This window comes from Gallinula chloropus, assembly GCF_964237585.1.
Source record: "Gallinula chloropus genome assembly, chromosome: 4".
Lineage (NCBI taxonomy): Eukaryota > Metazoa > Chordata > Aves > Gruiformes > Rallidae > Gallinula > Gallinula chloropus.
In genome coordinates this window covers 14,124,074-14,151,588 of record NC_140088.1, presented here as the reverse complement: position 1 = coordinate 14,151,588, position 27,515 = coordinate 14,124,074, and the positions used below count along the sequence as shown (strand labels likewise).

The window sequence follows — 27,515 nt, the reverse complement described above, 5'->3', positions numbered from 1 at the left end:
GGAATTTTACATTTTGTTAAATACCACATAGTGGGGGGTGTGTGGTGTGGAAAATGTATTATTTGTACTTGTGTCCACAAAAAATTCTGGTGGTATTCAACAGTCTAGATACTGACACAATCAATTAATTCAATTTGCATTCAACACACATTGGAGGAGATATGTGTGGAACAAAAAATTGCCCCAATTTTTAATGTAATAAGTTGCTTGGTTAAAAAAAAAAAAACAAACCAAAAAAAAAGTTATTAATTTCTTTTCGAAGGCAGGTTGTTCTGGCATTTATACTGTAAGGAAGTCATGTATGGTGTATTGATAGCTGATTTACATTGATAAAATTGAGTCTCACCTGAGGAAGATTCTAATCTGTCCAATTTACTTATTAGCCAATCAAGGTTACTGGAAAACTGAGTACAGTTGTTTCTGTTGCCACGAATGAGAGCAGCTGGAAAAAAACCCACAAGGTATATAGATATTTTATTTTTAAAACACCAATATTAATAATATATATATTAACACAAATTGTTAACAACTTCACAAAATAGTTAACAGAAAATTCCTAAATAAAGATATATAACAGTAATAAGGAATTTAGATTTGCTTTAATTTTAATATCAGCTGAAATAACTTCTAAAAAGCATAGTTTTTGAAGTTGACAGAGGTCTACTGGATGAAGAAGAAATCAAGCAAATTATATGTGTTTATTTATTGCAAAATTTAAGTATTATTATCCAGCACCCTTGTCTGATGCAAATGTCAAGTGTGGTCATCATTTATTAACATTTAAGTGTAAGCCTCAAGTGACAATCATGGATTCAGTACACCTGTGAGTTCTGAATATTACTTTTAGGCTTCTCTTCATGTATAAAAAATACTTCTCAATTTTTCTATCTTTTCAAATAACAACTCACACCTATTTGCATACCACAGGTACATTTAGAAAAAAAATTAAAACCAGATTTGGCATACTGCGCCAGTTTTTTCCTAGATGAGATTTATTTTCCTGCTGCATCATTGTTCTATTCTTTGCAATAAATATCAGTAAGTACATGGAAAAAATTCCTGTAATTTACATGATAGAATGTAAAGCGTCTTCATTGGTGATGTAGCAGCAAAAAGAATACAAAGAATAGATATCCGGTGTGGGGCGGGGGGTGTCAGGTACCTTAGTAGGTTTTTGAAGAACTTACCTAACAATTTGTAAAGGAGATTCAAAATTTCTTTCCATGCAGTACCATGTTCTTCTCTTGCAAGTCCTGCAAAATGAGCTGCGCTGTTGTAGTCATTTAAGCGATCAATGCAATTTAAAACTAGTGCCAGCATTCCCTAAACACGTGACAAGAGAGGAAAACAAACTGTACATGAAAAAGAATTTGTTGTTGTCCTTTTAAAAGACTTTTTCCTGTACACATTCAAAATTTGCCTCATCTTAGATTAAAAAAGAACAAGCATTCGTGCTTAGAAGTTTTGAATATATATTTTTCTACATCAAAATCATGCATTCTAGAGAATGATTCTATATTCTTCCTTACTTAGCCAAGTATTGCAAAAGGTAAGGAATAAACAAAGCTGATAATAAAAGCTTTGCTGATGATATTTTTTGTGAATAGTCTCTTCCTTACATAACTAAAAAGCCACTTTAAACTTAAATGAAAAAATATTTTTATTGTTTAAAAAATGTAGAAATTTTGCTATCCAATAAAATACTTACAAAACAAATACTTTCAAACACTAGAAGTTCTTTTTAACTTCAGTCTAACTGGAGCAATTGCAAGAAATCCAAACATATCTTAAACAATTGTAAAATATATTTCCTATATATATGGAATATTCCATTTTCAGACAGTAGCAATTTTACAAATATCTAACATATATCGTACACTAAAACTAGCATTTTTCAGGGGTTTAGAGGTTAAAAGTTCCTGTTTCATACTCTGGATAGAGAAGGCATCAGAAATTATGTCTATTATTTATCCAATTTTTATCATTGGTTGCAGGTATCCACCAGAATGTATAAATTCATAGAAAAAGCAATTCCTTATCACAATTGTTTCTTACATCTGTTTAAAGATGCTCAGAACTATTAAGGCCAATTTTTATGAGAAAGTGCTTTCGGTCTGTGACAAATGTGGGAATGAAAAATATGTAACAGCAAGTTATCATATGATATTACGGTCTATTATGTGTATATATTTAGTTATATATACACACACATATAAGTCAGCTATGGTACTTCACGTTGTATATCATATGTATTTATCTAGATAACAGTGTTTAAGTACTTTTCTGTGTTTTGGACACAATACATTTTAATTAAAATAATGCAACAATTCTTCTCTCTGTACCTCTTCTTTAAATAGATTTTGTCTGTTTTTGAGTGACCGAAGCTTGCTTTGCTTATCTTCATGTTCCAGGTCTTCTTCAGGAAGCTGGAAGTAAGTAATCAGATCTTGTAGAGTCTGAGCCATCTCCTCAATAGGCAGGGCAGTGGGTGATAGTGTTCTGTTGTTTCCACTAAGAAAAAGAATGAGAAAGACTGGCAGCAACATTCATTTTTTGCACATTAATTTACAGTATTATATAGCAGCCTATTTTCTGTTGGCGTCTAAATCAAATCTTGTTATACATATGACACATGTATGAGCGACAGCTGATCTGAACTGCAAATCATTCAAACATCTATTGTTTTGGTGTCCAGTGCTCAGAGCTTCCTGAAGTAAATAATTTCCCTTTCTGTACTGATCTAAAGAGAAAGATTAGAAAAAAACAAAAAAGCAAAACAAAAAATAACTGGAAAAAAATGAGCAGAAGAAATTATGTCAGCAAAAAGAAAAACAGTACCAAAGTCCTTTCTTACTAACTGATTTTTTTTCAGGTACTTTAAATCCTACTTAAGATAAAAGTGTAATGTGCAGATGGTCTAAAATAGTTGTGACATTGGTCAAGCAATATTCACCCTCTATCACAGCAAAGATTTGGAAGATATGTTTTAAATAGAATGTCATTCTATTTATTCCACTCTAAAGTCTTAGAATCACAGCTTGAGTTATTCCTTAAAATCACCCCAAGATACATCTAACAGATCCTTCTGAAAACTATGCTAAGGCATGTGGAAAATAAGGAAGTGAATTGTGACAGCCCACATGGAAACACTAAGGGAAACTGAGCCAGCAATGAGTGCTCGCAGCCCAGAAAGCCAACCATGTCCTGAACTGCATCAAAACCAGAGTGACCAGCAAGTTGAGGGAGGTGATTATGCCACTCTACTCTGTCCTGATGAGACCCTACCTGGAGTACTGTGACCAACTCTGGGGTCCCCAGTACAAGGCAGATGTTGAGCTGTTGGACTGAGTCCAGAGTAGGGCCACAAAGAGGTGGAGCACCTGTCCTATGAAGACAGGCTGAGACAGTTGGACTAGCTCAATGTGGAGAAAAGGCTGCTCTGGGGAGACCATACAGCAGCCTTCCGGAACCTAAAGCTGGAGAGGGACTTTTTACAAGGGAATTGTAGTGACAGGACAAGAGGCAATGGCATTAAATTGAAAGAAGGCAGATTTAGATCAGATAACAATCAGAACCTCAAGAGGTTCACATAGGCCCACTTCTCAAGTGTCCAGGTCTCTTTGCCTGGCATCCCATCCCTCAGATGTTTCAATCACTCAACTGGTATGCTGCATAGAGTTCCTCTGATCTTTAAATCTTCCAGATGTGATCAGAGCAGTGCTAGAGCAGGATGGGTGATTTAACAAGCCCAGGTAAAATGCCGCATTCCGGAATTTAAAGGCAATAAATGGGCATTCTCCTCCCAGACATGCAGAGATTTATTCTGTTCTTCCTTATATTGTTTATTTGTGTGGACTGTTATGGTTTCAATTATCTTTACAAATTTGAATAGAATTAAGCATAATATTTGGTCTACCAAGAGAAATAGAAAAAAAACCCCTTTTATGAATATTATGAAATTCTAGCTACTGCAGAATACTTAAGAATGAAGTTACGCTGAGATAATTCAGCATGTTTTCTTCAACCTAGATTATGATCCAGTTTGCTTCTTGCTTCAAGGTATTAGATTTACAAACTTTAGTCTGTAACCATGTATTGTTAATAGCTTCTACCTACAAATACTCAAAAGCAGGAAATAAGGACTTTGTTACAGAAATTCTTCTAATTTCAGAATAATTTAGAAAACAAATGAAAAACTATTTTATCTAAGATGATGACAACTACCTTGTAAACTGGCTGAATAAGCTTGTAGTATTGCGGATGATTCGAGCAGCCTGTGATTCCTCATTCTGACATCTTTGTAAGGTTAGACCATCATCCATATGTCCTTCTTGGTGTAATATAACCTATTGAAAGTCATCATTTATCACAATAATTACTTTTTAAGAAACTTTGTACTTGTATATATTTCATAACTTACTTCGACACTGCTCTGAAAACAGTAATTGCATATAAACCAAGCTACCACTATTGAACTGTTTATTCATTACAAATTTGTCAATCTCACATAAAAATTAAGTGAAAATATTTTCATGCACCTTTATTCCCCTGCAATTCATGAAACATATATACTTAGCAAATATTTTCTAACTGAAACAAAAAGTTTCATTCTTTCTATATCGTGGCTGTACGGGAAAGATACTGTTCACTATTTTATGCACCATGTATTAAAGTATTCACATGTGAAAATGCTACTGACAAGACTACAATCGAGCTGGAGAGAAAAACATCATAAAAATGACAGTGGGGCTAAAGGAGCTACAACATTTATGAGTAGCTTCTGATTCATTTCTCTGTTCTCTACAAATTTGTTTCGATTCTTATCAGAACCACAGGTGAACATCATAGGAATTCCAAGCAGTAACTGAAATCTTTTGGTGGGTTTTTAATTTTCCCTTTAAATAAATACCCAATTTCATGAAAAGACAGCATTATGTTTAGGTATCATAACAAACAAGTCTTGATCATTTTGAGTCATTAAAAACCCGCAGCAATTTCGTAAGAATTAAACATGAGTTATCCTGCTGTTTTGCCTAAGATGTAACCTATTGAATTCTCAGCTGCAAAAATATGTTTGTTTAGTTATGAATAGTAAAAAATTTCTGACTTCCCACTTAGTTGGGTAATTGTGTAGGAACTGAACAGTTAACAAAGAAAATAATCATGTTATACAAGTGGTTACTGCCACAAATGGGAAGATTGTTTACTGTCATATAGGTATACAGAAGTATTGTAAAGTATTTTATACATGTCCTATGTTCCTTCCAAGATAATAAGGGAGTGCTTTAAAAGAGGCATACAACACACTATAAATTTATCTGGACTCCAGAATCCATGGAAATTGGAAGGAGAATACTAAGAAGACACTTTTGAAATAGTCTATTGATGGTGTTGTCTTAAAGGAGATATTGGTTATCTTTCCTCTTTATAAGTACTTCTTTATAGAAAGTCATACTTGGGTGACTGATAGCTGAAATATTGTTTCCATGAAGAAAGGTGTCTCTCACCTGAACAATAAGTTCAGTTCCACATACTGTTTGACAGTCAGATAATGTTTCCTCAGGCCATTGCATGTAGCTCCAGATTTTGGAGCAACAGGATTGGTACAGGAATTACAGTTTTTGACAGACAGGATATCAAAGCAGCCATGCCTTGTAAAATAATTGCACTTTCACCATTGTGCAGCAGATATGCATTATTCTCCCTAAGTATGCAGTAGATCAAGAAAGAGAGAAGTCTTTTAAGAAGGACCTATTCTTCCTTATTTCTCTGGCCAAAAAAATCCCCTCAACTAAATAATCCAGAAACACCACAATGACAGAAAATTACTGTTTAGAAGTCCATTAATCATGTCCAGAAGCACACAGCCTTTCCTTACTCCAGTTCTTCAGAGAATCCTTTTCCCTGCATATAAAGAGGCATTTGGTACTGAAGTGCTGAAGCACAACAGGGAACTGGTATTAACCAACACCTTGGGTAGTGGTCCAGAACACCACTGCTAAATAGGCAGCATATATTTCTCATCACCACTACAAGACAGAGTCTTGAACCTTGGTTATCAAGATCTCACAGAAAGAGAGAGCAACAACAGATCAAAATTCTGGCAAAAATCTTTCAACAGAAGCCTCATAAATGATGCCAGAATTTCTTACATATTTATGTCTTGCAAAGAGAGCATGACAACTAGATACATGAAACTACCTCAAAGCCAAACAATAGACATTTTTACTTGGCATTTAGAATATTTTATAGCAGAACTAGCCTGCACCATAGCTGTTTTCTTCTCTCTAGATTTACAGCAGATATCAGTGATAATAGCTAAGTTATGGGAACAGAATCCCCCCTATTCCTCTTTCAAAAATAAAGTATTTCTCAATCCTCCCTACTGAAGTTATTAGAGAAAGTACTGGTCAACTTGAGAAGGATTAGAGTGTCTGAAAATCCCATGAAAAAATGACATTCAAAAATCTTGAAGCCACATCACAATTATACCTAACATTTTGGCAGGATATTTTTCTTTGATATCCCTTAAACTCTTGAGCAGTTTCTAGGGCTGTTTCTTAAGTAATGTATTTAATTGCTATGTCATGCAATATAATAAAAAAAAAAATCTAAGCCAACAGTCAATGTAAGATGACCTACGACTTTACACCTGCAAGCTGTTAAATGTGGATTTTCAAAAAAGTTATTTGACCATCCAAATCAGGAATTTCCATAGATTACCATGTCCAAGATAAAAATTGAGCCCAAAGTAATAATTTCTTCTGGGTAGAAAAGTAGGTAAATACATTTCTTAACGGCAAAGCTTTTCTTCATTAACAGAATTAATGTTCACTGCTGTTTTCACTTTTAGAATGAAACATTCACACCATTTACAATCAAACAGCACGAAACAATTTAGCCCACGTTGCCACATTGGTAGGATATTAAAATACAGGACAGGTCAAAATTATTATGCAATTAACATTATTTTTCCAAGTAAAAAAAAAAAAAAGCCAAATATTACATATTACCTTTCTTTTCAAGGGACCTAAACGTGCTGATTTAGCATCTTGTGCTTTGTAAGTCAACCATAAGGCACTAGCCACATGTTGAACAAAACAGATTGAATCACCATACTTTATTTCTGGGACTCCCATTCCATCAATGTCACGTTTAAGACTAGAATCCTGCTTTTCTTTTAGCTCCTAAGAAGATAAAATATAAATTGACATTTAAATTCCATACTGAAACTCGACAAATCATTTAATTCTATACTGAAACACATTCCAATATTGAGCAATATTTGTGCTACTCCTTTTGTTAAGATTCAGCTAAAATTTAACTTTTCTGTTTCTAAGAAATTAATTAGTCAGTTTCTGATTAAAACCATTCAAAATTTGAAGCATCATTTTCACCAAAGCAAGAAAAATCAAGTAAAATCCATTACCATGTAAAGATATTTTTTTAAAATCTTTAAATAATGGACCTAACAATGAGTTACTGATGTAATTAAAGTCTCAGTTTATTAGTCTGTAGAGTTCTGTATTTGAAATGTTTTCTGATTATAGCTTAGATATGAAAAAGAAAAATAAGCAGATATTTTACACGTAAGACTTTTTTCTATTATTCTATATAGTATATGCAGATAAAAACTTCAATTGGAATGATGCCTCTGTATTGCAGCATCCAGCAAAGAAAATCTTGCTTTTTTTTAAAGTACAATTTTATTTTTACTTTTTTTTATTGTGCATTTTTGCTTTTTAAAATATTTATTTTGTTTTTACACTTATTTGTAAAAGGGATTGGATTACTTCAAATCTCTTTTAAGGACATTGCTCAATGCTTGGCTAGAATACTCAGTACAATTTTTAAGTTTAAACTTTCTTAAACCCATTGTTTTTCATTCAAAACTAGATAATTTTAAGGCCCCTGCACAAAAAGAATTATCTTCTTTAAAATAAAATAGTTTTCCTTTCAAAATAAATTCAGGAATAAGAACAAAATTATCCAGCAAATTCCATGATGGACTTAACCTTTAACATAGGTAGTTGTTCATTTGTTGCTCATGTTAGGCCATTGAGTCAGACATTACACCATTATATGTATAACACATTTCCTAATTTCATTTCAGTTTAGTGAATGTTCATCATCTGTGGAGTAAAAAGTTGTTCTATTTTAACTATTCTAATCTACTTTCATTTAAATGGAATTTAGCTCTCAAATTTCAGCAATAATTTAAGTTGAAACAGACAGTATTATAATGCCAAGATTAATTGCAATGAAATTACAAGACATTCCTTGAGATACCATTACAATATCAAGACTATGGAGAAATAACATCACATCACATTTCTGCATCACATACATATAAAGATGAACTCTTTCAATACACATTTACAGTGAGGCCATTAAATGAAAAATGCAGTTAAAGTGCACAAGTTCAGTAACTTTCAGCAATTAATTATTGGTATTTACATAGGGCCTTGAAGATGAAAACATTTTTCCTCAATTATTACATTTGCATTAAGAGTGAAACATCAATGAAATTTTCAATGAAACAAATCGTAATATGGTAACAAGTGATCCTAATTATGTTATTGTTTTAAAAAATTGAGTAATACTGATCATTTTTGATGATACTAAACAAAGAAAACCCAAGATTTTTAATTTCAGAAATAAAGCTTTAGAATTATTTTGTGGGTTTGAAGGCTGTTTTCACTTTAAGAAATACACTGTAAGTTCCTCTTCGTGATATTTTGCTCTTTGTGCCCTGTCCAGTTTCTCTAGGATTTCAGCCAAGTCATCTGATAGCAGTGTGCAAAGAGAGGGTGTATTTTCTAACAGCTGAAAAGTATAGTCAGATAAAGATTATCAGCTGAGGAGGGGAAAAAAATCGCTCTTATCTAGATATTTGACATATCTCAACAACAAATAGCCAAACACTTTCTCCTTCAAAACTCTCTTTTCACAACCTATCCTCAGTTTAACTTCCTCAGGCCATGAATTAATCAAGTTGATGAAAAACAAATCACATAATGGGTCTGGAAGATGGCAAAGGCAAAATAACAGCAACCAAAAATAAATTTAAAAAAAAAAAAAAGGAAAAGAAAGAAACTCGAGGGCAAAGCTGTCAAAGATGCTATTTTCACAAGTTATTTAATACACTAGAAGGACAAGATTCAGAAAATGAGAGAATTCATAGAATCATAGATTCCTAAGTAACAGAAGGACAGTAAGGAATGGCAGTGTGAACAGGAGAAATAAACCCAACTGTCTTTAAAATTATTTTTCAACAGTGCTGTAAATACACAATAGGGAAAAAAACCTTGATACTTTAAGGACTTGTTTACATGCCACTAAGAATTTTAAGGCAACCTCACTGCTGAACTTTTATTAAATCTCATCTACACAGCTAATTAAAATTGTATTTTTTGGTGTTGCATCTGTTACTGCATTGCCATAGGCCACAAAATTTAACACAAGAAAATGATTAAAAGTCTACAAATATAAGAGTAGAGAACGGATACACTAACCTTACCTAACTTGCAACAGGGCTTATCATAAAAAGAATTCTCCACATACGTTTCAGTATGCTTTTCTACACCCCAGTAGGCAATGGAAAAAAAACTCCCTCTAATTTTACTTTCAATTTTCTCTTCCCATATAAAATAAGTAGAAAAAACCAGCTTAATATTTCATTTCAAATGTAGTGATTACTGTGAAATTACAATTCTAAAATATGAACTTAAAAATGCAGGTAGGGGACTCCGTAATATCTTATTCCAAAACTTTATGATTACTACTAAACTATTACGACATCCTAATGCCATGTTGAGCCCCTAAGATAGCTACATGCTGGCAGTAATATTAAAATATCAAATCCTTCTGCATGAGTCATCTGTGACTTTTGAATGTGTCAGAATGTTACTTACTCAGACTACACCAATAATTTCTTCATTGTCAATTGCATATATCATCTTGAAAATAAAATACAAAATCTCAAGTATTAATTCTGGACTATAACAAGTATTAAAGAAACAATCATTTTTAAATATGCTCTTTTTCTTCACTGTGTTTAATCTCAAAGAAATTTCTAAGCAGAATTAAGGTTCTGCTCAGCGAGTATACTGAGCCAAGTACTTTGCTGGAATGAGAACATCCCATTTCAAAACAGGATTCCATCTGCTGTAGGGAAACTGCTGTATCTGTGGTCACAAGCCATTAATGAACTGTTGACTTAAAATATAAAAGTTGACATTTTAAAACTTTGTCAGAAATTTTGCTCCATATTAAATGCAATGAAAGGCATAATTTTGGGGAGCTTCTGTCAATTTCTGATGCTTGTAAACTTAGTTTGCTGTGATTGCAGTAAACAGACACATATTGCATACGTTGTTTTCACTGCAATCAGCACCATAATGTTCTTCAGCATATTTTTTCACTTAAAAAATCCCACCAAACCAAACCAAAACAAAACCCCAGAAAAAAACCTTATTTACATAAGGACACATAAAGGAAAATTCTAATTTTAATTTTAAAATTTAAAATATCTATTTCAATTTCCAGTGTCACCCAGCAAAAGGAAACAAAACGGCAAATCAATACACTATAAATACAGTTACAGGCTTGGAAAGCATAGAGCACACAAGACTGCTGAAGTGGTGTGTAACAATACTGAGGATGAAGGTGTGCTTTTCCAGCAAAAGGGTATCCACAACAACTGTTGGGAAAAGTAGACTTAAAAGTCATGTGTTACAGACTCTGCCATACTCCACATATCTCTGGCTACTGGCAAAGATAGAATCTTTTTGCTGGCTTCCAAAATGGGAAATATATCTCAATGGAGAGATACTTTATTTCCTTTTGGATACTCCACTCCAGGTATTGCAGTACTCTGTTTTTAAGGAGCCGTCAATAAGCGCATAGGAAGGTATTAGACACTTATCTTGAAATTTCCCTTTATTCATGACAAATAAAGGTCAAGGCAAGTGAAAATATTTCTTCATTGAGAAATTGAAGAAGAGAAATCAAAGGTTAATATGTATGTGCTGAAATTAATATAATCACGCTTGCATATATGTAGTCTAACTGTTACTTCTGCAGTTATTTTTGCCCTCAATCTCTATGAAATCAGCACTTGACTTTAAGAGTCCTTTCCTTCTTACAGTTCAGATCAATCTTTGGGGTTTATTCTCTTCCGAAACCTCACTTCATTCAGGAGGAGTTATCACTGTTTGCTCCCCTCACCTAATATCTCTACCCATGGGTCAGTGAAGCTCTCATCTGCTCAGACAATGAACAACTATTCCTGTTCTTGGCACAGGCAGAAGTAAATTTATAACCTATTGTGAGATAAAAATATTCTTTTCTATATAGGACAGCACAAATCCTAGAACAATGAGACACTGAACTTGTATTTCATATAAAAATATACAAACACAGTAGAAGAGATGAATGCATTTTTGTTACAAGTTTCATTAATGTGCTTTTGAGGCACACCTCTATAATAAAAGAGTAAGAAAATCGGGTATGCTTATTCAAAGTAACAGAAACTATTTATGAGTATGCATACATTAAAAAAATTATGTACTTAAATTTTAAACTTTTATATATGTAGTTTAGAATATTAATAGTGTCCAGTTAGGCACTGAGGATGCTATGGGAATTTGAGCACAATGTTGAACTAGTAACTGCACACTTCTGGTCTACTCACCAGCCTTACCAGGGTGCCATGATGTGCCAAAAATGGGAAAGAAAATACAGCTATAATAATGCCACTGCACAAAGCCACATATATAATCTACACTGCATATCCTACAAAGAACTGTCCAGTAAGCATCTAGCAACTTAAAGAAATTTCCTGGTAGTTTTTCAGTTATTTTGATTGCTTAAAATAAAAATCTTGGCACACCGTATGTAGTGACACTAATAAAATAAATTGTTATTTTAAACATTCTAAAATAAGTATTTGCTTTACTGTATTTTAAAAAATCTAGCATCTGTCAAGACCCTTAATGCTAGCATTGATCTAGGATATATCTAACTTTAAATATTCTTTTTCATGGCCCTGCATGGACCATAAAGCACTCAGAATTATATGGAACATTTAACTTCTCATACCCAATAAAAAACTCTAATTTAGCAGCTATGACAACTATTTATAAGTAATATCTTGAAAGCACATAAAAACTTTTCATCATCTTCAGTGTAAAAACCTTTCACTTTCTCAAAAAAAGAATTCTGTCTACCTCCATAATCATTCTTCATTCTTACTCGTACTATTTTCTCAGCTGGAAATGATGAAAAAGCTAGTAACATGCAATTAAAAGCTCACTAAAGAGCACAGTTGGAAAACATGGTTTAGAAATCACTGACTTAATTTCCCTTGTAATCCAACTATCAACAAAGTATGACAAGGGCTGAATTTTGCCCAACTGAACTGAATTACATTAAATTCAATTATGACAGATTGAGTTAGAATTACTAACATTCTAATGAGATTCTGTTCAACTAAAATGATTCTATGAGAATTAAAGCATTTAAACCACTGTATTTTGGGTTGTATTAGTTCTCAATCTTTTTTTTTTTTTTCCTAACCTGTTAACATTTTTTTTACTCAAAAATTTATTCAACATCCATGTTTTACCTCAAGGAAACCTTTGTACCTCTCACCTCAGGTTGTTTATCTTTGTGTTTAAATGCATAATCATAGTAATTAGCCTAAATTTAGAAATTAAAACTAATTTATGAAGTCACTGAATCGGCTCAAACCTTGTAATTCAGAGATCCATTGATGCATTGATGTTATTTACCTTTGATGCTCTAAAACAAAAGGCAGTAGATGTTGTGTCTGACTTCTCTCTGTCTAACATTGCAAGTCCTTCATCTTCATTCAGAGCCAAGTACATTCCTGTTGTAATATGTCGAAGACGGAAAGGCTGTCCCCATCTGATGTTACTTCCACTCCAGCTAAATATATGAGAGATCAAAAAAAAAAATTATGAAGTAAGAAAAATCAGTATTTCTCTTTTGGGTTTTAAAGCATGTTCAGAAAATACACTGCACTATATACACTCCTTTTTGCTTTTGATTTCAATATTTGCATCAAGACAGACACAAAACTGTTAATACAAACAATTAATTAAACCTAAACGAGGACTCAACATTCCAAAGAGCTATCTTGCGTCTCCATTAGTGATGAGGATATATAATTTGCAATCACAAGCACAAGAGTAAAACAAACATACAGTACAGAAGGCCATCAAAGTTAAAGCATGTATACCCTTACGGTATATATGGAAATCTCACTTCAAAAAGCAAGAGATAAGAAATCACCAAGGAGGGAGATAGTGACTAAGAAAAGGAGACATGACACCTATGAGTGGTATTATTGTTCTGATGTCCACCCATGTTTCTAAAATTGCAAGTGAAAACTAGGAAGGCATTTTACTATTGGATGGAAACAATGTCTCAGGCAGGCACATCTCATAGGCAACATTGCTTTTGCTATTGGACACAGACACGCAGACAAGTCATAAAATCTTCACTAGATCAGGTCGCTCAGAGCCTCATCAAGCCTGACCTTCAGGGTCATGGGCCTCCACTATGTCCCTGGGCAACCTGTTCCAGTGGTCTATCACCCTCATATTGAAGAGCTTTTTCCTAATATCCAACCTAAATCTCTCCTTTTCTAGTTTAAAACCATTACCCCTTGTCCTACTGCTGCACGCCCTCGTGAACAATTCTTCCCCAGCTTTCTTATATGCACCTTTCAGGTATGGTAAGGCCACTATAAGGTCACCCCAGAACCTTCTCTTCTCCAAGCTGAACAAGCCCAAATCTCTCAGCCTACCACTATATCATGGTAGATTACTTTTTATAATTGACAATGAACATAGCAACATATATCACCTAGAAAGACAAATGTATTTCTCATGTACTGCTTTAAGGGTCTGTAACAAATGAATGGCTGTTAACGTACTGAGTTGCTAACAAAAAGCTCAAAAAATATCAGTACCTTATTCGAAGGGGTTCTACTCTCCACAAAGACCTTGCTCGGACACCAGCTCCTCCAGTTTCATACAGTACTTTCCTACAAAAAAAACGTAGAAGATCATCCTCTTGTACTTATTTGTGCTACATAGTATTTATAACCTTACTCCTCTTTTAGCTGTTCAGGAATCAATTCTCCCCAGCTAAATGGCTGGAATTGAATTGACAGAAGATTCCTACTCATTGGTGACCACAATACACAATTTGCATGTCCCAGGTAAATTAAGCTACTTCCATTAAGCTATTTTCTCTCAGGATTTGATAAAATATTTTTCCTTCAAAGTAACTGAGAAATTTTTGCTATTACTTAATCAGTCATAAAAATATGCAATTCATATTGTTCCCAAGAAGTTAATAATAATTACTACCATTAGACACATAAGCACAATATTAAAATAAACACAAAAATTTTCATACATTAATGATTATTTTCATGAATACAACATAAGAGACTTCATTCTTTCATTCTTACTAAGAGACAAAAATGCTGGTGATAAATGAAAAAAATTCTATTAACATCCTGACAAAACAGATAATACAAATAAATATATATATTAGTTTTAGGAAACTCAGAGAAATGAAAAACAGGAAGTGAATGCATTTAGCCTTTAATATAACCTACTTTTCTTGAATTACTGGCCAGGGGTTAGTGATATGTTTTAGTGCTGAAACAGACATAAACTTAATAACCAAATACAAACAGATACAAAGTATGGTGGAATAATCCCATTTACAGGGATACATGTAAAAATGTTTTACATCTTTCAGTAATCGATCTTCTTGTCATCCAAACACCACAATTTGTATAACCCTTCTCATATATAATGTATATAGGAAATTTTTAAAATAATAACAAAAGAAATTGCATTTTTTATATTCTGCAACAGTAAAAATGTAGGAAATAAGCATCTAATCAAATTACGTATTCATAATAATTTGGGAAGTCTGATGTGCGCTGTACCTATTTTAAAATATTTTAATAATCTCTTCACTAAGTAAAACAAATAACCTTGTAATACAGAGGAAAAGGCTTTTATCATTTAAAAAAAAGTTTATATGTATCCTGATTTTCAGATCAAGACCTTTCCTATTATGTGTTCTATTTCCTGTATCCATTAATGTGGGAACTGTACCTACAAGATTAAAAGTACAGTTGTCTGCTTATCTCTTATGCAAATATTCTTGATGGTGATGCGCAATCTTGGTGTGAGAATCAGCCAAAGAAGGGAGACTTACGGCAGCAGAGCAACCCTGTTTTGGCCCTATGATGTAGAATAAACAGATCGACAGTTTCTACACAGAATTTTGAAGGCCACGATTCCTGGAATGAGACCTTTTGCTTCATTAACTGCAAAATTTATATTAAAGTAAACACCTCTAAATATGCTAATGAGCAAAAAAGCAGTACAACTATGGTACTTGACTCACTACCCAAATCATGTTATCACCCCAGGGAGCCAATGGCTAAGATTAGGGTACAAAGGGTATTGAGGAAGCTACTCCTGAGGAAGAAGAGAAGAAATTGAAGACCCTGTACAGGTAGTTGATGAGCTGTGCTCCTTCTCCACCCCAAACAGGGACACCCTCCCAGTAAATGACTGCAATTTCACCCTTTTGGTGAGAATACCCAGGACAGTATTTTGCTAGCATTTTATTATAATCATAGCAGTTTAATTATCATCGTAGTCATATATTGGAGCTATTGCAGTAAGTGCATTTATCAACAGCAATCATGAACTTTTATATCAGTCACTTTAATAAACTTTCTGTTACTTTCAACTTTGTGAAACTGTTTCAGGGAAAGTCTTTTGCAGGCTCTGATGGGTAGATGTTGAGATTGGTATGTGGTTTTATATATAATCTTTTAGATATAAACCGCTGACCAAGTCTGGGACTAAAACTGGACCTAGCCACAGGCTACTCCCTGAGGGGTTTAGAAAGTCTTTTCTGCACGTCTTGACTGAGTGGGAGGGCCTCCCTCCTCAGCCACACATCATACTCATACCCTTTATGTGACTATTTATATCTGAGAATGTTTATACAAATTCTGGTGTTTGGATGACATGAATGATTACTGATAGATGAAAAACTATCTTACACATATTCATGTGAACAAGACAAATCCTCCCTAGCATGCACAGAAGCTTACTTTCTATTGTACTTCAGTATCTGTAAAAATATGCAGCAATGGATTTTAAAATCTGCCTTCCTGCTCTGGCAAACTTGTGTGAATACTGCAGATACATACATAAACATGTCACAACCTAGCTGTTAGACAGCCGGTTCTGAATGAAAGTAGCATTTTGAAATGCAGAATTTTAACCAGCTTTTCAGATTGTCAAATTCTTTTCCCTCTTCAACAGTTAACAGGAAAAAATAAAATATCTGTTTAGTGCTTTTCTTGCGCAACTACAGGACCTGGAACTCGTGAAATTAAAGTTGTGCTGTTCTCATCCAAGACAAAGTGTTTCAACAACTTCTATTGAGAACTCTTAAGGTTTTAATTTATCTGATATTCTGCTTCTTGATCAATACTAATACATTCCAGGAAGAACCAATATATTAACATATATACTGGAGGAATGTGAAAAACCATTTACATCCAGTATCTTTATAAGATGATAGCCTTGCAGATCTACATCTGTACATTATTTAGGAGTCACACTTAAGAAAACACATGCATTTTTAAAAATATTGAAACAATAGTGCACTACAAGAGTAAGAACTTATATTCCTCATAATAAAGTTAGAAGCATTTCCTACATATCTTGTCTTCTATAATCTCCATTCTGAAAAAGTAACAAAACTGTAAAAGAGAAATCATGCTTTTTCAGAATAACATCTACATAATACGTTCTTCATATTTTCAGTGATTCCATCCATCCATCTTATTCTAAGTTATTGCCAATCCTTTCTTTTGGATTTTCAGTAAAAACATCCCCTATATTTTCATTTTTTTTGTAATACAAGACCTTAAGGGCCTTGGCGGACACTAATAATTGTTTCAAGTGTTACGTAGCATTCTCTACAGAAAGCTTTGGAAAATTAAATGTCTGTTCTATGAAAAGAGAAATTATGACTCTTGTGTAACAGTTTATTTAATAGTCCTAATGGAATGTGCATCACTGAATAAACAAAGAGATGGAAATAATTACAATCATTTTCTACAGCTCTTTCTCCTTTTCCTACTATTTGGGTTTTTTTGTGAAAACATTTCTTTTTATAGTGTAAATATGACTCCTACAATTATGGCACCGTACAAACTTGGCCTTATGTAGTTCACAAATCCAAAAGATAGGATAACTCCAAATCATCAGTCTTAACACATTGTATCACTATCACATATTTGAAAGTGTTCTATATACCATTCACATTATTCTCCTATTTCAGGAATATAATTACATAGCTTTCAGAGATCTTTTAGGATTTTTAAAAGCAAGTGTTCCCTGCCAACACTTGCTTACGTCCGCAAGTAATAGTAACACACTTTAAAGACAAATAACATAGCTGGCTGAAATCTTAGTGGAAATCAACTGATTGAACTTCAGCAATAAAAGAACTCATGACTGACTGCCAGCTTAGTAGGTCCCAACTTCTTGTAGCAATGCCACTGCCTACCTAAAAATTGCTACGAAGAGTGTTTAACCTATCTAACCTCAAATTCAACTGACAATCAATGATTTAATTTTTGAGAGAAAAATGCACCACCACTCACTTGTGCTGTAAATCATTCTGATCTGTAGATGGAATTGTCAAACACTCATCATGGCCATGGAAAAAACGTACTACGTGCCCACCAAGAAGATATCCTGTAAAAGAAGCACATTTAGTCATTAAGTTAAACATTGAGAATCTGAAAATAACACCATTAAAAAAAAATTTTAAAAATTCAAAAGACCTAGGTAAAATCTGTTTTTCCAGTTTTCACTAATAACCGAAATTAAGCAAGAAGAATAAAATTAATATGAAAACATGTATTGTTTGTTAGTATCTTTTTCAGTTAAAACTATTTTTTCTTAAAATGAAGACAGAACCAAAGCAATCTCTTAACATTTAAAAATTAAAGTAGCATTCTGGGGCAGAGAAGGAAAACAAAAACTTCTGCAACAATTACTGTTTTGAAAACTGAGTGCTTTAAGTAAAAGCCAAATCAAATCTATAATACCACAGCTTCCTCTCCCTTAATGCCATTTACATATTCTCAATACAAAACAATTTGGTGTGCTCATCAGTTTGTTCTGACATTTATAATTTGTGTCAAAATCAAAACTGCACTGCAGCAGCAGGAGACAGAGGACAGAAAAACACTTAGCAGTTCTGAAGATTAAGCTTAATGGAAGCTAACTTTCCAACCCATTTAACACAAAGACTACAGGTCAAAACCAGGCACTTTGCCTTACAGACTAAAAGAAAAGAGAAAAATGGTGTAGGAGGAGAGTGATTCATCAGACCCTCAGTCCAAACTGTTCTGACCTTGTAAGTGAAATTAATGCCTTCTAAAAGAACAAACACACATAAAGGAGGTAGGGTAGAAGGAAATTTTCATAGTGTGCAGTTGATTTAATATAAATTTGTAAATTAGGAAAACGGTAACTGACAATTATCCTTTTGCCAATTAATACAAAGGTCAAAGCAAACAAAGAATGAAAAAAACCCAACAAACTTGCCTGATATTCATGTTCAATCAAAAATACTTCAAACAGCACAAAAAGTCTGTTGTGAGACTTCCAGTCCAATTTTAGACTCAGGAAATCGCACTTTCTCAGTCTGTCCATCCAACTTGAGCTAGGCTGCTAAGTCTTTTGACGTATGATCATCGCTCATGTAAACCATTCTGAGAAGTGTATATACAGCTAAACCTAAGTGGTTGGAAAAAAACTGAAACAGAAAAAGATGTACCTCTCTGCTTATCACACCCTCTACCTTTTTTTTACAATTATTATTACTATGCAATTTTGGATTATGTATTCAATTCTGAGCTACACAGTAGAAAGTTTCAAAGTACAACACATGGCCACTAAAATGATTAAGAGACTGATGCATCTCACATGTGAGGAAAGGCTGAGACAAGTGGGACTGTTTGACCTAGAGAGGAGAATGCTCTGGGGGATCTCATCAGTGCAAGAGGACAGAGCCAGGTTCCTTCAGCAGTGCCCAGTGACAGGACCAGAAGCAGTGGGCAAAAACTGAAACGTGGGAGGGTCTATGTGAACATCAGGAAACATGTTTTTACTCTGAGGGTGCCTGAGCACTGGCACAGATTGCCCAGAGAGGTTGTGAAGTCCTCATCCTTGGAGATATTCAAAAGCTGTCTATACATAGTCCTGGGCAACCTATTCTACGTAGCCCTGCTTCAGGAGGGTGTTTGGACCAGATCCTTTTCAATGTCAAATATTCCGTGATTCTGTAAGCACTTAGGAAATTTAGTTGCCAAATCCCTGCTGTTACAGAAATTTAAAAGATACCACTGATCTTCTATGATCTCTCTGCATAGCTCATTATGTTTGTCATCAGTTAAAAGTTTTTAACTTTACTATAGAATGGCTTTTCTGTTGGCTTAGTTTTGTTTTACTTGAGAAACCTGCAAACATGAGGATGTTTCTAGAGTTAACCTCTATTCTCTTTATGACCCATGATTGCAAGGGACCAGACAGTCATTTAGAAATATACGGCTCCAGCATAATACATGTCTGGCAACAGAAAGCAATCAGAAACTATTGCAATGAAAATCCATATCCCATATGCTCTTAAAATGAAAACCTACAAACACTGAGACAAGTCACTTATGGGCCAGTGCACAGGGACACTGTGGGATGCTGATTTAAACCGCTGGGGGTTAAAAGGGCCTGACCACAGTTCAGATATGTGTAGTTACTGTTAGTATTTAGCACCAGGGAAATCTACTTCTGTCAAGACTTAGTACAGCTGATCCCAGGAAAATGCAATATCTTTCATGTTCCTTGTAGCTCTATTTTTAACAATGATCCTGTATATTATTGTATCATAAGTGATTCATTTTAGGCCCAAGTGATACAAAATGTTCCTGACTTAAAGCCATTTACCATGTATGAATGTGATAGGCTGATGCTTCAAACAGAAAACAGCAGAGGTAAAGTACAATGTTTGTTAGGACAGTGTTAATGACAGAGTATGGCACTGAAATAAGGAGGGCTATTGAGTGGATGAGTCTTTCATTACAGAACATTTCTCAAACAGAATAAGGTGATGCTTCTCCAAAAAGTGCAGTCAAGTACCTAAAAAGAAATCCTGACCCTGTGGGTGGGATTTAAGGCTGATTAAGAGGATGCATTTAGAGAGCTCATTTTCATTCAGAAAGACTATAAGGAAGCATGGCTGTGAGACCCAGAAAGGATATTGAGCAAATACCCTTAAAAAACACAACTAAGAGACTGAAATAGACACTATGAGAAACCTGCTTCCCATTTTGCATGTTTCTTTATCTCTCTTCTGTTATCTCTGTCACAGGGTGATTGAAAATCCTATACAAATTTACATTTACTGGGTTGTTTATTCTGTAGCTGCTGATGTCCAAAATTAAATTGCAGACAATTAACTCATCTTTTATTCTTCCAGACTTCATTTCTTATGTAGCCATTTATGCTTTGCTCTTTTAAAGTTCCAGCACTCATTCAGTTAATCTGGCTGATGTATCTGTATTTCTCCATTTTCCCTTTCATTACTCTTCTCTCCTATACTAATTTCCTTCATTTACATTAAGTTCTATGGTTTGATGTTCTGATGGAGGGATTTTTTTCTTTGACTTCCACTTTTTGTGAAAAGGAATACAAAGCCATTTTAAAAATAAATAAAACATACCTTCGGTAATATTGCTTCCTGAACATGTAGGATGTACATTCCACAGCGTCTGCATAAAGGAAGCATCCACCTGAATACTTCCATTTGATATGGAGAGATGCTGAAACAAGATGATAATAACAAAAAACAGTGACGTTTATGTTTAAAAATACTGTATTAATTCGCATATTAATCTCTCAACGAAATAGAAATATGTAATAAAAATACAAATATTTTCATGTTTTAAAATTAGTCACTTGCTTTTAAAACAAACTCTTTTCTAAATCTCAGCAGCAGCCTCCAGCTGCAGCTAAGAAATCTTTCACAGATACAGAAGTAGAAACTCCCCAAGAAAGACAATTCTGAAGTACACCTGGAGATAAAGGCATGTGAACAGTCTTGTTCTAAGGGGAGAAAACTTTCACTGAGGAAAAAAAAAAAGTGCATTACAAGCAAGTATTATTTCTAAAATTAGAAAAATTTAATTCGTAAGAACCCCAACCATTTTCCCCAACTCCAAAAATGAAATTTTTGTATTTTCCCTCCATATGTCCAGTTGCTAAACAAACCAACCTACCAGGTATCTTTCAGAGGACACACTGACCAGGATAAGATCATCACCTATTCGAACTTTTTCTCCTTCTGACCTTTGTTTAGAAGCAGGGTGTATTGTCCACCAGCATGCCTCACCTAAAGGACAGAGATACTTATCAAGGATATACAAAACAGACAACTCCCAAGAAATTTAAGGATGTCTTTATACAATATTGAAATAAAGAATGAAGACGTGTGTCTTATAAAACCACCTCATTCCTTTTTTCAATCTGTTTGATTCTTTTGTGAAACTTTTATCAACTAATCTTCCTCAGCACTGAAGCTGATATTTCTCTTTTCATGTTCTTTTTAAAAACAACCACTTACAAAACACTGCTCAGTAAAAGGCTGACAGCTACCTCTGGCTTAATTACCACCTTTTGTGTCTTCTTTTGCTTAATGTTCATATTTAATTCACTATCTTCTATATTATTTCCACTCTAAGCTACATTTATGTTTAAACAGCATGTTTAAACAAATACTCCATAATTTTACAATATTGCTACACTACTAATACAGTTCTGGGAGACCGTATGACCACAGGATATCTAAGCCTGAGGGTGGCAACCAGAGAACATTTCCTAGACATTGAATATAAGATTCCAGATTACTTTGCAAACACAAACACCCTGATTCTGGGAATATTATCCCATTCATTCCAGAGTTTTACACCCTTCAAAGCTTAGTTAAGACCTTGAAGAAAACAAGTTGAATACAACTTTCTAACTGGGTGATGCAAAGTGGGAGAAAATTGAATAAAGGCAAAAATGATAGCATAAAACAAAGCTAAAAATCTGTCTGACCAACTCAGAAGTTGCATGTATAAACTGCTTAAAAGAGAATTTGAAGGTTATGAAACTAGTTATAAAGATGACAATAAATAAAAGTTACATCCCTAAAAATGTGAAGTGCTAAATCTTTAAAAGAGAATGATTTTAAAAAATAAGTGTCTTTTCACTCAGTGCTTGCTAAGTGAAGAATACTTCCTACAGCCAAAATTGATTCAGTAAGACAGTTTCATGGCTAGGGAAGTAGGGCAAGGGGAAGTGATGTTATTAAGGTATTCAGTTTATGAGGCTATTAAAATCCTCTGAGCACAAACACAACTAAGCACTCCTTTTATATGTTGCTTTTTATATCTTATCTATGTGTACAAGGGTCTTTTTGCATGTGTACAGTTAAGTAATAACAACATGAGACAACTACAGATATTTGTTACAAAATTTCAAGGTACAAGCAGACACAGGCACAAAAATAAGTGAAGAAACCCTATAAAATTATAAAGACAGAATTCACTGAAACAGTTTTCAGAGACACAGAACACATCCATTCCTTCTGTCTACACCCCTAAAGAAAATTGTCTCCAAGGCAGCAACCAAAAATAAAAACAAGAAATAGGCTGCTAATATCTGAGACCATCTCCTTTATGGCTACAAACAACTGAAAGACAAACTTCACTCATTCAAACCAGAAAGTTATGTAGATCATCAGAGTCGCTTGGAAAGGAAGTTTCAAAGACCATGTTCCACAAACAGTTTTAACACCTACTTCTGTGGTGCCTCTCCATCACCAAATAGTCTATTTTGATTTCAATTTATTTTCAATATAATGAAAAAACCAATAGAAAGCACAGGTTGATAGCAATACAGCTGGCATTTCTTTACTTGAAGCTTCACCTTAATGAGGCACGTATACAGGCACTTAGATATTCTGTTCTATGTATATGTCTGGGCCTGGGTACTGCAGGGCCACCTTATGAGTACTCCTCACTTTCAGTAACTATAACCACTATGTATACTGGAGCAGATAAACCTATTTGTTGCTCTTTGTGACTGAGTTGTTTTTATATTGATTTAACATAGGTCACGGTGGCATCACAAAATTTAGATGTGACTTTGTAGAAGCACATTTTTTTTTAATTTTTTACTAAATTTCTGTCAACAGCACTCTTACTGGCAGTAGTCCAAGAAATCTACTAATTAGATTTTAAAGCTTTCTTGTCACTTCTTGTATTGTATCATTTCCACACTATCTTATTAGTATTTTGATCTATTTTATACTTTTACTTTTCTTCAGCACTTTTAGCAGTGTATTTATATTTTCGTGTTTTCTTGCATTACAATTTGCATAATTTTTTTGTTGCATGGTTACAGTATATATTGTGAATGCACCAATACATGGCTTTTCTGTACTCTAATTCTCTTGAAAGTGCCAAACCACACAAATATAAAGCAAATGACCACTACCACCAGTGTTACTGCAGTTGTGGTAACTCAGTTTAATGGCAAGTCACTCTCACACTCTAACATAAAGTCAGTGAATTTACTGAAAGTCATCACTATTGACAGTCATCATTTACTTTCAGATATCTTATTTCTAATGAACAGATAAATATGACATAAGATGTCAGTGCCTCTTCTAAAAACAGAAATGCGTGATACATTTTCCTTCAAAAATAACTTGCTATACCTGCTGCATTTTCTCGTAGTCCCACATCAAATGCAAGTTTATCCGTCTGAGACCTTGATGATGTTAAACAAGTCAAATACTGCAAAACAGTAAAGTTATTGAAAGCAAAACCGCAATAGTACCCATTAACACATATGTCAAATTAATACTGCATCTCACTATCAGCCTGCACTTAATTGTTTAAAATTAGTTAAGAATTATGTGGTTTGTACACAAGCTCTTCCTGACCTTAAAACATCCAAATCTTTTTCCACTTCAGCACATATTTCTCTGAGCAATTTAGCTCCTTCTTTCCAAAGTTTCACTTAACTTCATCAGATAGGAACAGCAAACATCTTGTTAATAACTTTACTGTAGTATGTTTGCTTCATGAAAGGATAGTAAACATACCAAAAAGCATTAATGACTGCAACTCAGGTATATCAAGGCACATACAATTTCTATGGTCCATAAACATAAGCAACAGAGTTTAAAGGCTGTTGTGGAGTATTCTAGTACAGGATAAAGGAGTGAAGAAATTTTCTTGACTTCTCATTTATTCAACCTCCTATTATGTATACTTGCATGGACCCTAGTAAGTCAAAGATCCAGAACTATTAAAATTTTTTTTGGAAAGAATATCCTTCTGAATGTATGTAGTTTTAATTTTGATAAAAAGAAGCTTATTTGACTCTCATGCTATTCATTCTATGCAAGTGCTGTTTCACTTACCATTTCACTAAACGAATGGCGAAGTAGTATAGCATGGCCGTATAGCAGGGTTCTGTGACCACCCCCTTGAGCTGCCTACAGAACATGACACAGAAGGTCAGAACTCCATTGCACTGCAGGGACTACAATCAAAATTATTTAACAACATGAAAAGCTACTGCAGTTCAATTAGTAAGTGAAAAAATTCAAGAAAATTATGAAATTTATATGTTGGGCAAAAATTGTAATAATAACAGCTACAGCAACAGACAAATACCTGACATGGGAACAAATGTTGCTCCCGGTCAACACCATATTCAAAAAAGGATTTAAATTTAGTAAGATACTACTTACCTTTCTTATAAACTTCTCAGATGCATTAAAAAAAAAAAAATAAAATAAGTATATATACACATACACAAACTTAAATCTGAAACAGGCAAAACTCACCCAGAATAGTTTAAGCACATATTAAGGATATCCACTTGCTAGGATTAATGTTACCTTAAGCATTTAGTAAATTCATTAAAGCAACTGCATCCATAATTTCAACCAAGCACAGTTATTAATTTCACATATGGAGTTTTGCGCCAAGATCAGAGAGAGGCAAAACTGGATTTTCCACATGCTTCCTTTAAAGATGTTTACACAAATCTTTTGAACTCCTTTTGGAGACCAGAAGAAAACAAATTTTCTTAACAAAATTCTTAACAAAATTTTGCTTATGGAACAAAAGAATACAAGGTTTATAGGTTTTCAAGTCAGTCTACCTCAGTCTTTTTCTGCATCTTTCAACTTATTTCCTAATTATTTATAAATAACAAACCTAATCAAACTTAAATAATATGATAAAGAAATTAGTATTGATTTATTATGGTGCTTTCCACTGAAAAAAAGATTTTTATTTTTATTTTTAAATTCTTGATCCCAGATTGTATGAAGAACAGGGAGGTGATCTCCATATTTTGCAGAATTAAGGATATCGTGATTAATGTTAATACTAATTATATCCTACACTTTACAATATTTTTTGTTGTACAAAAAACATTGTACTTCATCTTTTTTCTTTCAGTACAGGTCATAACTTTTACAACTGGTAAGTCCTGAGTAATAATAAAAAGTCTAACATCACGATCCTGATAAGAAGTTAAAAATTGTTGATGTAAGAATATTCAACTTCTCATGTAACTGTTTGAAACTGTTCTCACACAAGCACACAGGTGGGTTTTTTTCAATTAAAAAAAAATCTACTTTATAATCTTGTTTCAGGTATATTTAGGCCATTGTTAAATATGAAAGATGATTGCCCGAAGTACAACTTCAGATAAGGTCCTGTCTCATACATTGCATATTTCTAGAAATGACTGCCTTTCAAGGTCAGTTCTTTCTGTTGGATTCATGTGGAAGGGACCAAGATAATTAAAGGTAGTTCCAGGAACTATACATGTGGTTATATATGTGTAGGCAAATTATTTTACAGTCCATGAACAATACATTATTTAAATTACCAATTAGATCAACAGATTTATAAACTGAGTATGACCCCAACTTTAAGCTGAGGAAACTGTTGTATTTTCTATCTCAACATGTAGAATACTTAATATTAATTCAAAGGATTAAAAGAGATATATTATTTGTCAGACCAGAAGCAATACAAAACCTAAGCACTTTCAAGCAAGTATTTTTTTTACAACTGCAACCAAATAAAAATCCCACTTCTCCTTTTCTAGCTAGTAACAAAGACATTAACACATAGAGAGTTGTGTTCTGGTTATGTTGGAACTTAATGCTATTAACAGATAGTAGACAGTTTTATGTAATTTTATGTGGTACATTTTATTGAGAAAATTCTCAGAATTATATGGATGCTATGCATAATCTCTTTCAAAATACATTCCATATAATTATGTAAAATTTCTCAGTACACCCAGTAGTAAACTAAAAAATACTAAACTCCTGGATAAAGATTTTTGGATCCACATAGAAAATGTATTACTTTATTGGAAGAAATTGGAGACAAATAAGAGATAATTATTGCTGGTCATTCAGAGAAGACAGCATACTTTCAGATATCACTATAAAAGGCTAATCAGAAACAATAAATAAGAATTTCCAAGAACTCTTCCATAACATGTCATCCTTGAAAAGGATTTATAGTCATATATCCTGCAGGAACCTATCACTGCTTGGGGAAAAAGAAAACGAGAAAAACGTCATGTAACCGTGTATATAATACCTCTTTTATAAATTACAACTTTTTTGAATCAATAAGGAAAACCTTAACAGCAAAATCAACTGTAATTACAGACATGCTGTCAGAAGAAAATTACATGTCAATTTTTAACAAATATACGCATACTGAGCACAAGCAATAAAACATTTCATGCTATTTTTACAAAAAGCTTTTAGGTGAATCACTTGTAATTTTAAAGCTGACTCATTTAAAAAAGAAAAAAAAAAAAAATAAATACAACAAACCAACAAAACCCCCCAATCAGATAAAGTATGTCCTTCCTCTAGAAAAATAGGAAACTAACAGGACAACTCTATTCCAAACTAAATTTAATATGGGAAACAAACCATTCAATGGAATGATTGACTGGTGGAATCAATAAAAGATTAATGTTAATAAAGTGAGGCCAAATTCTATTGTTACCAATGCTGCAGTGTTGAGAACAGAATGTAAAGGAACATTTTAACATGTAAATTCCTACATTTCCCACTATCATTTTTCTTCTACATATAAAACAATTAAAATACGTTTTGTATTATTCATCTCAAAATTAGCTTTTTTTTCTGAAATCTAGTTTAGAAATTACTTATCTTTTTTTCATCATGCTAAAGATAGCGCCTGATAATACAAAATATTTATCTTGATTGGTAGTTACGGCACATCTCAAAACAGAATCAGT

General features: G+C 33.6%; 1 protein-coding gene across 1 annotated transcript in view; it reads right to left on the bottom strand.

Moving 5' to 3' along the window:
* The window catches only part of RYR3 (ryanodine receptor 3), a gene marked incomplete at its 5' end in the record, with an annotated part of 219,645 nt that overhangs the window by 135,075 nt on the left and 57,055 nt on the right, over positions 1 to 27,515 (bottom strand). The window contains 12 exons of the mRNA XM_084263759.1: positions 347 to 442; positions 1,188 to 1,323; positions 2,343 to 2,511; positions 4,225 to 4,346; positions 7,014 to 7,187; positions 12,795 to 12,951; positions 14,000 to 14,074; positions 17,750 to 17,843; positions 20,872 to 20,971; positions 21,428 to 21,540; positions 23,914 to 23,992; positions 24,625 to 24,699. Coding sequence (XP_084119885.1) covers positions 347 to 442; positions 1,188 to 1,323; positions 2,343 to 2,511; positions 4,225 to 4,346; positions 7,014 to 7,187; positions 12,795 to 12,951; positions 14,000 to 14,074; positions 17,750 to 17,843; positions 20,872 to 20,971; positions 21,428 to 21,540; positions 23,914 to 23,992; positions 24,625 to 24,699 — 1,390 coding nt within the window. The remainder of the gene's footprint in view (positions 1 to 346; positions 443 to 1,187; positions 1,324 to 2,342; positions 2,512 to 4,224; positions 4,347 to 7,013; positions 7,188 to 12,794; positions 12,952 to 13,999; positions 14,075 to 17,749; positions 17,844 to 20,871; positions 20,972 to 21,427; positions 21,541 to 23,913; positions 23,993 to 24,624; positions 24,700 to 27,515) is intronic.